We start from the raw sequence: 16,294 nt of genomic DNA on the forward strand, positions 1-16,294 counted from the left end.
ACAAGCAACATCACTACGACAGTTGGTCTCAATATTTAATGAGTAGGTGATAATACAAGAAATGATAATTAATCTCTAAGATATTTGCCACATGTGCTATGAGGTTTAAAAACACATTGTAAATTATTGCTTAGAACAACCCAAGGAGAAATGCTCATATTCCCATTTTACATATTAGTAAAGTGAGAATCAGAGTTTAAGTGACTTGCACAAAATCACATAGATATTAAATGATTAGGCTGAATGCAAATAACCAGCCTTCAAAACCTATGATTTTTCCACTACCCACCTGCTTCATTTTCACTTAGCATAAAGACAGAATTATTTCCCCAAGTGTAATCAATGAACTATATATATGTGTGAGGCAAGATAATCTTATTGAATGAATTTTATTAAATGAATTTTAAAATTGAGTACTTCCACAGTGCTAGTCTTTTAAATTACTTTTGAAATTAATATAAATACAGAGAATTATTTAAATTACATTAAAACTATCTCTATGGATTGACATCTATCATATTTAAAGTATATAATAGCAGTATAAAATGAATATAAACAGTAGATATGTTTATTGCTACTTTACAAGTAATTGGAATATCACATATTTCCAAAATATTCAGCAGGAAGTTAACCTGACCAAGTTTGTGTTACAACGATTTTTCAGGTTGCAATGTGAAGAGTGGATTAGAAGTAGAGGACCTACTGGTATACTCTGGCAACATTACCTATAGTAAGTGCTTTGGGGAGTACATAGTACAAAGCACAGACCCTGTCCTGAAAGAGTTTACAGTCCAGTTAGAAAGACAAAATATTAGCTTTTGAGAAGATGGATAATGCTAGAAATTTTCATATAAAACTCACCAAATTTGTGAACTCATTTATTCACCAAAATGTCTTGAACATCTCACTCGGTGTTTGGTTAAGCCTGGATATGTGTGCATACAAAAGAGACATATACTTGGTCTTTGTTGAATAATAAACAATGACAAAAAGTGTAACTACATTTCATTCATTTTGGATTACACATTTTATTTTTCAAGTCCTTGTATAACATGTAGTGCATAAATCATATATCTTTGACAATATTTACAACAACTCTGGGATAAACTGGTTGTCCTGAAAATTCTATTGTCTCATTTATTTTTCTAAACATTCTGTCATTCCTTAAAAGGGAGCTATTACTGAAGAAAATAAAGAATATTTATTTTAAAGTGTGCCTAGGCCATTAATGAAAGTGAGCATGGAACCTCAAGTTGCTGATTGGCAAATGTAGACACTTCCATATTTCAATAGACCACAGCTCTGATACAGTAGAGAACAATCTTCAAGTCTGAGTAGCCAATGAAAACCTTATGGATCACAACACAACAGTGTCTGACTCATTTGCGTATGTCATCATTAGGGATCAGTTGCTAGAGAGGTCATCATGTTTGGTGGCGTAGAGGGCCAGTGAGGGAACCGTTGATGAGATGGATTGGCACAATAGCCACAACAATGGACTCAAATATACTGGCAATTATGAGGATGATGCAGGGCCAAGCAATGTTTTATGGCAGCTAAAAACAAATATATATATTGTCTTAGTCATCTAGTGCTGCTCTAACAGAAATACCACAAGTGGATGGCTTTAACAAAGAGAAGTTTATTCTCTCACAGTCTAGTAGGCTACAAGTCCAGGGCATTGGTTCCAGGGGAAGGCTTTCTCTTCTCCGCTCTGGAGGAATGTCCTTGTGATGCATCAGTCTTCCCTGGGTCTGGGGAGCATCTCAGCACAGGAACCTCAGGTCCCAAGGACTCTCTCTGCTCCCGGCACTGCTTTCTTAGTGATATGAGGTTCCATGTGTCCCTGCTCACTTCTCTCTTTTATATCTCAAAAGAGATAGGCTTAAGACACTATCCGATCTTGTAAACCTTATCAGTATAACTGCCACTAATCCATCTTATTAGATAATAGTGATTGAGTTTACAACCATAAGGAAATCACATCAGATTACAGAATGGTACACAATCATACAGTACTGGGAATCATGACCCAAACAAGTTGACAGATATTTTTTGGGGACACAATTCAATCTATGACATGTATATATATACACACATATATATATTTAACATTATTGGGAACATTTTTATAGCATAAATTAATATAATTTTACTCCCATTTTGCATAATGCCAGTTATTTTTTGTTTAATTCTCTGCTCGGAACAACTATAAGATTAATATTTACTACCTATTAGTTACCTATTTTTTGCTTCAGAATTAAAACTATTTGATTACACTGGAATTAAGTCATCCTATTATTAGTTATAATTATTTACTGGGTTCTGTTATACCCTTGAAGCTCTGGTGGCATAGTGGTTAAGAGCTTGGCTGCTAACCAAAATGTTGGCAGTTCAAATCCACCAGTCACTCCTTGGAAACCTTATGAAGTAGTTCTACTCTGTCACCTATAGGGTTGCTATGAGTCGGAATCAGCTCGATGGCAATGGGTTTGGTTTTTGGTTTATTATACCCTTGATAATTATTTTTTAGAAATAGTTTAGAAAAGAAGAAAGAAAAGTTATATGTAAAGGGTCATATATATATATATGATGAAGTCATTGGTGACTTACATATACTTTGTGATTTAATAATATGATAAGAATTCATTTACCATAGTTATTAAATTAAAAGAAGTTTTAATGTATTTTTATTACTTTCAAAATAAACACTTGGCAAAATCTAATTTTTCAGACTCTTGCTTTTTAAATTAAGATGTAATTAATAAGTTCTAAATTAATAGCTTATATGCAAACATTAAAGCAATAGTTAAAATTAGCTTTATTTTGTCATTATTTTACATAATTAAAACACATGTTCCCCTTAAATTGGAACAGTTTTGAAGTTAGAGTAAATTAAATAATATTTTGAACAAAGAATATTAATATGATTAAAAAGAAATAATTAACTTGGTTTTCAGAAGAACAAATTAACTCCCTGGATGCATTTATAGAGAAATGATAAAATAAAGATTTTGAAGTAAATTATGCAGCCTCTAAATTCTGCTATTAAGTAAGCATATTTTGGGGAATGACCTGTACAGATAGCCCATCCCCATTCATCATACTCCATAGTGAAAATCTAAGTCTCCATTGCGTTTATCTGTGCTCTGTAACTGATGGAGAATTTTTCAGCTTTAGCCTGTGTGATAACTTTAGCTGAAAATTAAGCCTGGTTTGCTTTTTTACTGAGCTATCGTGAAGTAAAATTCTGTGGTATAATACTGATAAATATTTAACTGCACAATTCTCAAGGGGAATAATATATGCAAGGAGTTATAATTTAAAAATAGTTAGCTATAAATATTGAAGAAGTACATTTTGATTACATAAAATATTTTAAAAAGCCTTTTTTATCATAAGTAATCATGAATTTAGTAAAATCGTGACACATTAAAAATGACTTTAGATATTTGCATTCTTACCATTAGATTATTATATTTTGAATGCAGAGTTAATATTGATACTGAATGACGTGCAGAAAAAATATTTTTTTACACTCTTAAAATTACTTCTCTGCATCTGAAAGTGTATTTTTAATAAACATAAGAAATAAATTGAATATATCATTCTGATTTTGAAATTATTTTGATTCAATTATTCACTCAACTTAATACGACCTTTCTGCAAGGAAATCATAACAGCTGCAAAACATGTGCAAAGCAAATGATAAGAAAGCTAGAGTTCAGAAATGAGGCAGCCATCTACAAGAATATATTTCATTATATATGGAGCATAAAGTATGAATATGTTAAAAAAAACATGGATACAGTAAAAACAACAGTTATTAAAATAAACAACAGCCCTGTGAATTTATTACTTGATCAACTATTTAACTTCATTACAGTTACAGGTGTTTGGGAGGGCAAACTTAAGTTTTAAAGGTCATGACAATCTTGTTACTACTCTGTCATTGCTGCTTCCGTTGTTAACATCTTAGCTTCAATGACTGCTTCTATGAGTGACCCCCTCTGACCATTGTGTTTAAATAATAACTAAAATTAACGAAGAGCTTATGATTTCACAAACATTGTCCTAAGTGTTTTATATTTATCTTTACATAAATTCTATAGGCAGGTAGTCTTTTAAGAATGAATATACTGAGATAGATATTTAAGTTTAAATATTTGTCCATTGTCACACAGCTGGTAATAATGGATTGGTATTTGATCTCAGACAAATACACTCCAAAGCCAGAGCTATTAATTACAACATTCTTCTGCTTTTTGCCCTGCGCTCAGGCCTCATATTCTAGACCTCGGTAAGTTAGTTAATTAGAAAATAGTAATATACACAATTTTATTTGTATTTGTTTATTGTATGTCTCCTCTACCAGAATGTAGGCTCCAGTCTATCTCCACCAGTAGAAAATGTAAAACCTATCACTTTTTTTTTTTTTTTTAGAGCAAATGAATACATACCTGTGTTGAAAGTTTAATTGGCTCACCCAAATGATTTCTTGGCTTTTTGTATGAAACATTTACTACTTCTTGCATTTCGATTATAGTATTTTCCTTTCTATCTTAAATTGCAGTTATTATTATAAAAGAATTCAAAATTTTTTAAAACCTGGATTGTAAAAACAAAGAAACAAACAAAAGACCTACTGCTGTGGAGTTGATTATGACTCATAGCAACCTTATAGGACAGGGTTTCCATTACTGTAATCTTTACAGGAGCAGACTGCCACATCTTTCTCCCGTGGAGCAGCTGGTGGGTTCAAACCTCTGACCTTTTGATTCACATCGGAGCCCTTTAACCACTACACCATCAGGGCTGCTTTATATTTGCCCTAACCATTGCTAAACTTCTTTCCAAAGTGGCGTTACTAAGTTATAATTTCATCATCAATTAAAAAAAAAAAAAAAACCTGTTGCCTTCAAGTCAATTGCAACTCATAACGACCCTATAGAATAGTGTAGAACTGCCCCATAGGGTTTCCAAGGAGTGCCTGGTGAATTCAAACTGCCAACCTTTTGTTTAGGAGCCATAGCCCTTAACCACTATGCACCAGGGTTTCCTTTTATCATCAATATAAGAATTATTATTTCTCAATTTTCTCAATAACATTTGATATTGTCTTAATTCTGAAATTTTTTCTGGTTGTCAAAAACATTACCCCAATTTTTTTATGTGAATGTCCCTGATTATACTGATCACTAGTTATACTGTGCATTTTATATATTTATAGAATTTTTACGTATCTTCATCTATGAATTTCTTTTTTATATTCTCCCTTGGATTTGAGTATGAAAATAGTTAATAGCAATTATGATAGCTTACAAAACTTTAGTGTCTGATTTACTGGCACGAATCAAAAAAACAGCAAATAACAAAGGTTAGAAAGTTTGTGGGGAGAATGGAACTCCTGTGCACTGCTGGTGGGAATGTAAAATAGTACCAACACTATGGAAAATCACACGATGCCTCCTTAAAAATCTAGAAATAGAAATACCATACGATCCAGCAATCCCACTTGTAGTAATATATCCTAGAGAAATAAGAGCCGTCACATGAATAGACATATGCACACCCATGTTCACTGCAGCATTATTCACAATAGCAAAAAGATGGAAACAATCTAATTGCCCATTAACAGATGAATGGATAAACAAATTACAGTACATACACACAATGGAATACTATGTGACAATTAAGAATAATGATGAATCTGTGAAAAATCTCAAACCATGGATGAATCTGGAGAGCGTTATGCTGACTGAAAGAAGTCAATCACAAAAGGACAAATATTGTATGAGACCACTATTATAAAAACCCAAGAAAGTGTTTACACATGGAAAAAACCATCTTTGATGGTTACAAAGGAGGAGAGGGTTGGGGAGGAGATTTCACTAACTAGATAATAAACAAGTGTTAACATTGGTGAGAGGAAAGACAACACATAATATAGGGAAATCAGCACAACTTGATCAAGGCAAAGCCATAGCTTTCTAGACACATTCAAACTCCTTGAGGCACTGAGTTACTGGGGCTGTAGGCTAGGGACCATGGTCTTGGGGTACATCTAGTTCAGCTGGCATAACATAGTTCATAAAGAAAATGTTCTACATCCTACTTTGGCGATTAGTGGCTGTGGTCTTAAAAGCTTGTGAGCTGCTATCTAAAATAAATGTATTGGTCCCATCACATTCAGAACAAAGGAGAATGAAGAAAACCAAAGACACAAGGAAAATATCAGTCCAAAGGACTAACAGACCACATGAACTACAGCCTCTACCAGCCTCAGCCCAGAAGAACTAGATGGTGCCAGCTACTACCACTGACCACTCTGACACGGATCACAACAGAAGATGCCAGTCAGAGCTGGATAAAAATGTAGAGCAAAATTGAAATTCAAAAAAAAAAAAAAAAAAAAAAAAAAAAAAAAACTTACTGTTCTGACAGAAACAGGAGGGACTCCTGAGACTATGGCCCCCGGACACCCTACTAACACAAAACTTAATCCAAAGATTAGACAGGCCTATGAAACAAACAATAACACAAAAGAGGAATGTCCTCCTTAGTTTAATCAAGTATAGGAGACCTAACGGGCAATATCTGCCCCAAATCAAAGATGAGAAGGTTGGAAAGGACAGGAAAGCTGGAAAACTGGACCCAGAGAACTTGGAGTGTAAAGAGAAAGGGGGAGAGTGCTGACATATTGTGAGGACTGCGGCCAACGTCACAAAAAATTTGTGAATAAATTTTTCAATGAGAAACTAATTTTCACTGTAAACTTTCACCTAAAACACAATAAAATTAAAAAAAAATGAGTGTTTGTGATGAATGAGGTTCTATGCTAAGTGTTTTATGTACATTTTTTCATGTAATCCTCACCTAACTCCATAAAGTCACTATTATGATTATGTGCACTTTATTATGGAATGATGCAACATAGAAAGATTAAGAAACTTGCCTATCTAAGTGATAAAGCTAGAGCCAAATATTAAATACACAAATATAATAAAAAGGCAAAAACATTAATGACAGATTGATAAATTTGATTACATTAAATTATTAAACTTCTACATTAAGAAAATAAAATAAAAAATAATACATAAATTTAATTCTGGCCTTGAAGAAATAGCTGGTATCAGAGTGACCCTTTTACAAAAAATAAACTTTAAAAGCTGATTAAAATAAATAAATCAAACTTTTCAAGGCTTCAGAAAGTCGTCAGGGCAGCCAGAGCTTGAGAACAAATATCCCAGATGGAGGAGAAGAGTACTAGGGTAAGCTCTACATAGATCTTTGCTTTCTCCTGGAAATCTGAATTTAAAATTGCACAGTGCTACTTTAGAACCTATTTTCAAAGTCAACAGTGACATCCATCTTTCCAAATATGAGTGCACTTGTTCACTCAGAGTACACAAAGTAAATTATTACCTATTACACAACCTTCCTAGAATCACTCTTTACTCTTAGTTTCCAGATACTGAAAGGTAATAGTTCTCTCCCAACTTATCTGGCCACTTCTCCTCTGTCTCCTTGTTCTCTCCTCTTGTAATCCATGTTGGAGTTACTCAGGTTGGATTCTTGTCTCTGTTACCTTCTCTATTTATACGATTTTCCTAACTGACCTTATGTAGTTTGAAAATGTATACGTATTGCTAAAACTCTGGACTGAGCTTCATGCATTAAAATACCTATTTCAAAGCTCCACTTGTTATTATTAGGTGCCATTGAGTTGTTTCTGACTCATAGTGACTCTACATACTACAGAGCGAACCATTGCCCACTCCTGCACCATCCTCACAATTGTTGTTATGCTTGAGTCCATTGTTGCAGCCCGTGTGTCAATCCGTCTCATTGAGGGTTTTCCCCTTTTTCACTGACCCTTTACTTTGCTAAGCATGCTGTCCTTCTTCAGGGACTGATCCCTCCTGGTAATTTGTCAAAAGTATGTGAGACGTAGTCTTGCCATCAGTGCTTTTAAGAAGCATTCTGATGGTACTTCTTTGAAGACAAATTTGTTCTTTCTATTGGGAGTCCATAGTATATTCAGTATTCTTCATCAACACCACAATTCAGAGGCGCCAATTCTTTTTTGGTCTTCCTTAATCATTGTCCAGCTTTCACATGCATATGAGGCAACTGAAAACACCTTGGCTTGAGTCAGGCGAACTGTAGTCTTCAAGGTGACATCTTTGCTTTTTCAAACTTTAAAGAGAGGTCTTTTGCAGCAAATTTGCCCAGTGCAATGCGTCTTTTGATTTCTTGACTGCTGCTTCCGTGGGTGTTGATTGTGGATCCAGGTAAAATGAAATCTTTGACAACTTCAATCTTTTCTCTGTTTATCATGATGTTGCTTATTGGTCCAGTCTAAGGATTTTTGTTTTCTTTATGTTGAAGTGTAATCCATACTGAAGGCTGTGGTCTTTGATCTTCATCAGTAAATGCTTCAAGTCCTTTTCACTTTCAGCAAGCAAGGCTTTGTCATCAGCATAATGCAGGTTGTTAATGAGTCTTCTTCCAATCCTGATGCCCCATCTTCTTCATATAGTCCAGCTTCTGGAATTGTTTGTTCAGCGTACACATTGAATAAGTATGATGAAAGGATACAATCCTGACGCACGCTCTTCCTGACTTTAAACCAGGTAGTATCCCCTTGTTCTGTTCAAAAGACTGCCTCTTGATCAATGTACAAGTTCCTCATGAGCACAGTTAAGTGTTCTGGAATTCTCATTCTTCACAATGTTATCCATAATTTGTTGTGATCCACACATTCCAATGCCTTTACATAGTCAATAAAACACAGGTAAACATCTTTCTGGTATTCTCTGCTTTCAGCCAGGATCCATATGACATCAGCAATGATATCCCTGGTTCCATGTCCTCTTCTGAATCTGGCTTGAATTTCTGGCAGTTCCCTGTCAATATATTGCTGCAGCAACTTTTGAATGATCTTCAGCAAAATTTTGCTTGAGTGTTATATTAATGATATTTATTGTTCAATAATTTCTGCATTCAGTTGGATCAGCTTTCTTGGAAATAGGCATAAATATGGATCTCCTCCAGTTGATTGGCCAGGTAGCTATCTTCCAAATTTCTTGGCATAAACAAGTGAGAATTTCCAGCACTGCATCCATTTGCTGAAACATCTCAGTTGGTATTCCGTCAATTCCTGGAGCCTTGTTTTCTGCCAATGCCTTCAGTGCGACTTGGACTTCTTCCTTCAGTACCATCGATTCCTGATTGTATGCTATGTCCTAAAATGGTTGAACATCAACCAATTCTTTTTAATATAGTGACTATTTATTCCTTCCATCTTCTTTTGATGCTTTCTGTGTTATTTAAACTTTTTCCTGTAGAATCCTTTAATATTGCAACTCAAGGCTTGAATTTTTTCTTCAGTTCTTTCAGCTTGAGAAATGCCAAGCATGTTCTTCCCTTTTGGTTTTCTATCTCCAGGCATTTGCACCTGTCATTATAATACTTTAGTTTGTCTTTTTCGAGGTGCCCTTTGAAATCTTCTAGTCAGTTCTTTTACTTTATCATTTTTTCTGTTTGCTTTAGCTACTTGATGTTCAAGAGCAAGCTTCGGAGTCTCTTCTGACATCCATTTTGGTTTTTTCCTTCTTTCTTGTCTTAAATGTGTGATACACTTAGATATGTAATAGTCCCCTCTAACATGATATATGCAACATGGAGTTCTTAAAATTCCCCCAAACCAGTTTCTCCTCAAACCTCTTCTCTCCCTAATATTTACACAATTGTTCAGTCAATTCATTTATTCCTGATGTTTCCTTTTTATTCATATACCCAGATCCAATCTGTCAGCAAGTTCCAGTAGCTAGGACTCCAGAATATATTCCAAATGCTTCCAATTTTCTCTCACTACACTGACACCTACCAGTTCAATATACCACTAACCTACCTCCTCTTTTTTTGGATAACTGAAATTTTCTCCTCTTCATCTTCCTTGTTCTTGTTGTGTTGTCAAGTCAATTCTGTCTCATAGCAACCCTATATGACAGAGTACAACTGTCCCTATAGGGTTTCCTAGGATATAATCTTTATAGAAGCAAATCACCTCATCTTTTCTCCCTCAGACCAGCTAGGTTTCAAACCTCTGACCTTTCAATTAGCAGTTAAGTGCTTAACTATTGGGCTCCTTTCATCTTCCTACTGCCACCTAAATTTGCTCCAATTCATTTGCTACAAAATAACCAGAATACACATTATAGTAGATCACATCTCTTCTTGATAAACGCTTTGGTGTTTTTCCTTTGCTCTTAGAATAAAACCCAAATTCATTAACATTAACTATAATATCCTAATGATCTAGCTTTTGCTGATAAATGTCATATCTTAAGGAAGAAAGACAGGGCATAAACCAATCCAAATATTCTCTATTTAATCCAAAGCACATAATTCTTAAGGCTTTTATATATTTAACTAATATTCAATAAAAACTTGATTCCAGCGTCTCATTAAAAATGGTAATGTTGTTTAAACTTTATGTTGATATATTATATCTTTAATTATTATCAGACGTGAATAATTGCCTATAATTCTGTTAAAAACCCATGACACGTAGCCATATCCTTTGGAAACTGTCCCCACTTACACTTTCACTCCTCCATTGTAATCCCTTTCTCTTACTTTTAGCTGCCTAAAGAAAGACCAAGATCTAAAGTTTATGCCTTTGATTTTAACTACAACTGCACCAAAGCTTCATCTCTTCCATATATATATACCTGTCTTAGTTATCTAGTACTGCTATAACAGAAATACCACAAATGTGTGGATTTAACAAACAGAAATGTATTGCCTCACAGTTAGGATTTTAGAAGTCCAAATTCAGTGTCCTGGCTCTAGGGGAAGGCTTTCTCTCTCTGTGGGCTCTGGAGGAAGGTCCTTGTGTTTTCTGAGTGTTTGCTCCTGAGCAGTCTTCATGTGGATCGGCATCTCTCTTCCCCCATCTCTGCTTCTTTTGCTTGCTTGTTTAGTCTCTTTTATATCTCAAAAGATATTGATTCAAGACACATCCTACACTAATCCTGTCTCATTAACATAACAAAGACAACTCATTCCCAAATGGGACCATAACACAGGCGTAGAGGTTAGATTTACAACATATAGTTTTGGGGGACACAGTTCAATCCATAACACTACCTGTTTACTGGTATATGTAAAATAGCATGTCTTATTTTGATTGTGGAGCCCTGGTGGTGCAGTGGTTAAGTGTTCTGCTGCAAAGTGAAAGGTCAGAGATTTAAACCCACCATCTGCTCCATGGGAGAAAGATGTGGCCGTTTGCTTCCTTAAAGATTATAACCTAGGAAACTCTATGTGGAAGTTCTACTCTGTCCTATAGGGTCACTAAGAGTTGGCACCAACTCCACGGCAATGTTTTTGTTTTTTTTATGTTGAATGTATGTATATGGCAATTTAGTATTTTAATCAGCTACTTTATCCTTTATTTAATTATAGTTATGTAATATGTGAGAAGCAGATTTGCTCATTGTGAATAGTGCACTTATTCAACTTTAGTTAAATATTCATTGAGTAATATAAATGAGCTTCATGAGGGCAAAACTTTTGTTTAAAACTGTGTCCTTAGTGATTAGAACAATTCCTGACACATAATAAAAATTTAATGAACAGTAGTTGAATGAATGAATGAAGTGCCATTTTACTTTCACATCAGTGTTGGGAGATAATTCTTCATGAGTCATGTTTCTACATAACATGGGAACAAGGCACTACCTTTTGTTCCGGACTGTCTTTAAAAGTATACTTTTATAATGGACAACCTAGGGAGATAGACATGGTGCTTCGCTCCAAAATAAAAGGCAGGCATGCTTAAAGGCATAAAGATCATATCTCTCTTTGAGCAATGGGTAGATATGTTTACCGCCCATTGTAAAATAGGTCCCTTTCCTGTAACACAAACCACTGAGTGTACGGGTTTCAGGCGGCCCTCTTTGTAATACCTGTGGAAATTGGGACTTGGATTACCATCAGAAAATGCCAATACTCTTGACTATTGTAATACACGGGCAAGGATTCTTAAGTTTTCTATCAAAATGAATGAATCTGTGTCAGGCTAACTTGTCAGCTTGGAAGGAAGGTAAAATCCTAGACCTTTCAGAGTTCTTCACAATCAGATAATGAGTTTTGAACTTTGTGTAGGAAGAAAAATCATCAGAATATCTCTGCAGATAAAGGCTTTAATTCAGGTATATGATATTTAAATATATACTGACTCTTTAACACTGAAGAAAATTCAATTACGAGGAAAGGAATTTACTGGAAAAGCAATACATAGGAGTTGTATATATTGTCTTATTGACGACTCACTAGTAATTTTATTTGTTTTAATTTCTTGTATTTAGTGATTTCAGTTAAGAATATTAGAGAAGGTGTCATATTTTCTAAACTGGAAGCTTTAGGAAATTTATTGTTATGAAATTATGTGGAAAGCCAAAACACAGAGAACATTATCTTGAAATTCAAATTGATAACATTACATTGCTTAAGGACTATATCATAAATACTTTAAACTACAGTGTAGAAATACTTTTCAAAAGCAGAGGCACAATATGTATCATTTCTGATTTTCAGAATTTACGTATTCATATGATATGTGTTTGAGGAAATAAATTAATTTTCTTTTATAAACTATCTAGTTCATACTATTTATTTTTTGGTTCTAAATTTTGTTCCCAAGTTAATGGAATGATTCAATTAATAGTATATAGTTTTTTCCTCTTTGCAACTGTTTCTTCACAACAAGGGCCTGTACTGAATGGTACCTGAATGTTTACTGTTGAAGTATCTAACTGTGAAATAAACCCATTCGTTTATCATGTCTCCAATTATTTCAGGTGTAACAGTACTTGAAGGCCCTATTTATGCTGTGGGAGGCCATGACGGTTGGAGCTATCTGAATACAGTGGAGAGGTGGGATCCTCAGAGTCAGCAATGGACATTTGTAGCCAGTATGTCAATTGCCCGAAGCACAGTTGGGGTAGCTGCGTTAAATGGCAAGTGAGTAAGTTTTTCTTTCTTTATCTGAAAAAGTTTATTGAATGAATATTCTTTTATTTAAAAAAAAAAACTTTCATTAAGCTGATTCAATAAAATATTTTTTAAAACGTCTTAAGTTTTTAGTATTTTTCAATTTAATCTTTAATAGTGATTGACAAATCAGGACTTTGTATATGTTCTTTCCATTTTCTGTTGTTCCCTTCTCCATCTAAAACAGAAATCAAAACTTCTTCACATTAATTACTGATTGAGGAAGTATCAAAATATTTCCCAAGAATTTTGTATACTAAAAGTCTTCATATTTAAGTTGTTTCTGGCTAGTCTGAGTAGCTTTCAAAAGAGGACTAAAAATTTACTAAAATCTACTGAGTTAATGTTTAATGAATTATTCTATCCAAGTTAGTTGACCTTTGAAAATGTAAGTGTTTTTGTTTTGTTTTTATATGTGTGCATTCACGTGTGTATATTCAAAGTTGCTACTGTTTTTTTTTAACTACCTTTCTCACTTAAATGAGCACTTTTCCATACTCTTAAAAATTCAGTGTTTAATGGCTATAGAATAGTTCACTTTATGAAAAAGAAACTAAATTTAAATAACTTGTTTTAGATTTTTGACATCTGAAATATTTCTCAAATTTTGATATCATAAACAAACCTGCGAAGTTCTTATTAGATGTAAATATTTTGGTACATTTCTGACTATTTTCTTTGGTGGTTGGGTGATTTACTGGAAAGGAGCAGGACAGAAATTTCTGGGGTGATGGAAATGTTCTATATCTGGATATAGGTGTTGTTTGAAGAGTGTATACATTTCTTAAATTTTATACTAAAGATCAGGAGCCCTGGAGACACAGTGGTTAAAGTGCTTAGCTGCTAACCAAAAGGTTGGCTGATTCAAAACCACCAGCTGCTCCAGGGGAGAAAGGTGTGGCGGTCTGCTTCTTTAAAGTTTTACAGCCTTGGAAACCCCCTATAGGGTCACAATGAGTCAGAATCTACTCCATGGTAGTGGTTTTATATCTAAAATAAAATCTACTTGGTCATGTTACGTTATTCCTTTAGTATTTGGCTGTATTCCATTGGCTAGAATTTTAGATATGCTTTTACATCTGTATTTGTCTATATATCTTTTTGAGAAAACATTCTGCAACATTTTGCATTATGATATAAAACTGATATTGGGATAGTAGCATCATAATGTGAATTGAGAAGCTTTAGCTTTCTACAATTTATCTGATGTAAAACTGTCTATAAATCTGAAAAATATTTTTTCTTGAATATGAGAAAGAAATGATAGAAAAATTACAAGTACATGTATATATACTCCCTTTAAAATTGTTATTTTCTGAGATTCTAAAATTTAGTAGATGGAAATTTAGCAGAGGGAAAAAGTACCTTCACAAATTCATTTCTTACCGTCATAATGAAAGGTGTACCCTCTGGAGTAGGTTGGGTGGGAGAGCAGGTCTTACATGATAAATTTACTCTGGCATTCCAATCTCCCTAAACCTTTGCATATCTTTCTCTATAGTATATTAAAGCAATTCTGGCATTTCTTCTTTGTTTACTGTAGGCCACCTTTTCATCCATGTTAAGGTAAACCAACAAAACAAGCTGTTAGAGCCCATTCTAACACCTTGAGCTACAACACTGAATCAAGAATCTCTGCTTATTCTTTATGAATCAACAAATTTGACCCAATCTAACTTTAGTTCCATCACCATTGTCTTCCCATTAAATCTATTGCCATAGAGTCAATTTCAATTCATAGTGACCCTATAGGAAAGAGTAGAACTGCCCCCATAAGGTTTCCATGAAGTGGCTGGTGGATTCAAACTGCCAATCTTTTGGTTAACACCCGAGCTCTTAACCACTGAGCCACCAGAGCTCCAACATTATCTTATACCCTTATTACTTATTCCCACACATCCTCCAGATTTGTCTATATAAATTGGAAAAAGCATGCAGTTCTTTTAGATTGTAGTGCACATCCTCATGGGTCACATTTTTGTATTCATTCTTTGAGGCCTGCTGGGACTTGAGTTTACTTATAAATCTAGATGTAAAAAGGAGTGGTTATGATAGGTCTTTAGGAGAATCAGCAATGTCTTGCAAGGCAACTACCTCATGAGAGGTCATTACAGGTTTGTAAGGCAGTGCAGGGTTAACCTCCTAGGACAGGTTTGGAAGGGCTCCTTCTACTGGTAAAGAAGACTCAGCAAGAGTTAGTGGTTCAGTGTCCCCAACATCATCACATCTTCCCATTTGTCCCCATTCCAAATTTTCAGAATCTCCTTGCTACCTAATAATAACCTCACTTTAACAGAAGACACCTAGTGAAGTTGGGAATGCAATTTGCTTTGTAATTCAGCCACCTTAGGATGAGACTCTGGGTTTGAGTTTTAAAAATCTCAGTTTTGTATATACAGGATATTTTGGTTCCTTTCAAGACAGACATAGAAATGTTTAGATTCCTTATGTGGAGCTTGAGCTGTGTATTTGAAGCCATGAGCTCATCCTTTTCTTTCCCAACTCTTCAGTGCACTGAGAAGCAATCAGACAATCTCATTATAAACATTAGCTTGACATAAATGTTCCTGGGTATCTAACATATGGTCATCCAGAGGCTTGTCTTTTATACATATTTGATTAGGAAAATGCAATGATGATATTCTACATGTCTCTATTGCCACATTATACCATGGATTATCAATGCCTCTTCGCCCTGGAAATAGTCATTAGTGCCTCTAAACCTAATCACATTAAAAAAAAAAAATTCAGAAACTCTAGCACCAATTCAGAAAAATCATCCTTGAGATTACTTTCCTCTAGAACCTCTCTTAGTACCAAAATCTTTGTCAGTCAGGTTTCTCCAGAGAAACAGAATCAGTAGTAAATATTAAGTAATTGGCTCCATAGACACATCCAAACTCCCTGAGGGACTGAATTGCCAGGCAGAGGGCTGTGGGGACCATGGTCTCGGGAAATACCTAGCTCAATTGGCATAACACTCTTTATAAAGAAAACGTTCTACATTCTACCTTGGTAAGTAGCGTCTGGGGTCTTAAAAGCCTGTGAGCAGCCATCTAAGATAGTCCACTGCTCTCACCCCTTCGGCAGCAAGGGAGAATGAAGAAAACAAGATACAAGAGAAAGATTAGTCTAAAGGACTAATGGACCACAACTACCAAGGCCTCCACCAGACTGAGTCCAGTACAACTAGATGGTGCCCGGCTACCACCACTGACTGCTCTGACAG

General features: G+C 34.8%; 1 protein-coding gene across 2 annotated transcripts in view; it reads left to right on the plus strand.

The window, feature by feature from the left end:
• KLHL1 (kelch like family member 1) overlaps positions 1-16,294 on the plus strand; it is a 492,649-nt gene that overhangs the window by 432,872 nt on the left and 43,483 nt on the right. For both annotated transcript variants that reach the window (XM_012554148.1, XM_004371430.2), the window contains one exon: positions 12,873-13,035. In XM_012554148.1, coding sequence (XP_012409602.1) covers positions 12,873-13,035 — 163 coding nt within the window. The remainder of the gene's footprint in view (positions 1-12,872; positions 13,036-16,294) is intronic.

This window comes from Trichechus manatus, unplaced genomic scaffold (genome assembly GCF_000243295.1).
Source record: "Trichechus manatus latirostris isolate Lorelei unplaced genomic scaffold, TriManLat1.0 scaffold00013, whole genome shotgun sequence".
NCBI classification, from domain to species: Eukaryota; Metazoa; Chordata; class Mammalia; order Sirenia; family Trichechidae; genus Trichechus; species Trichechus manatus.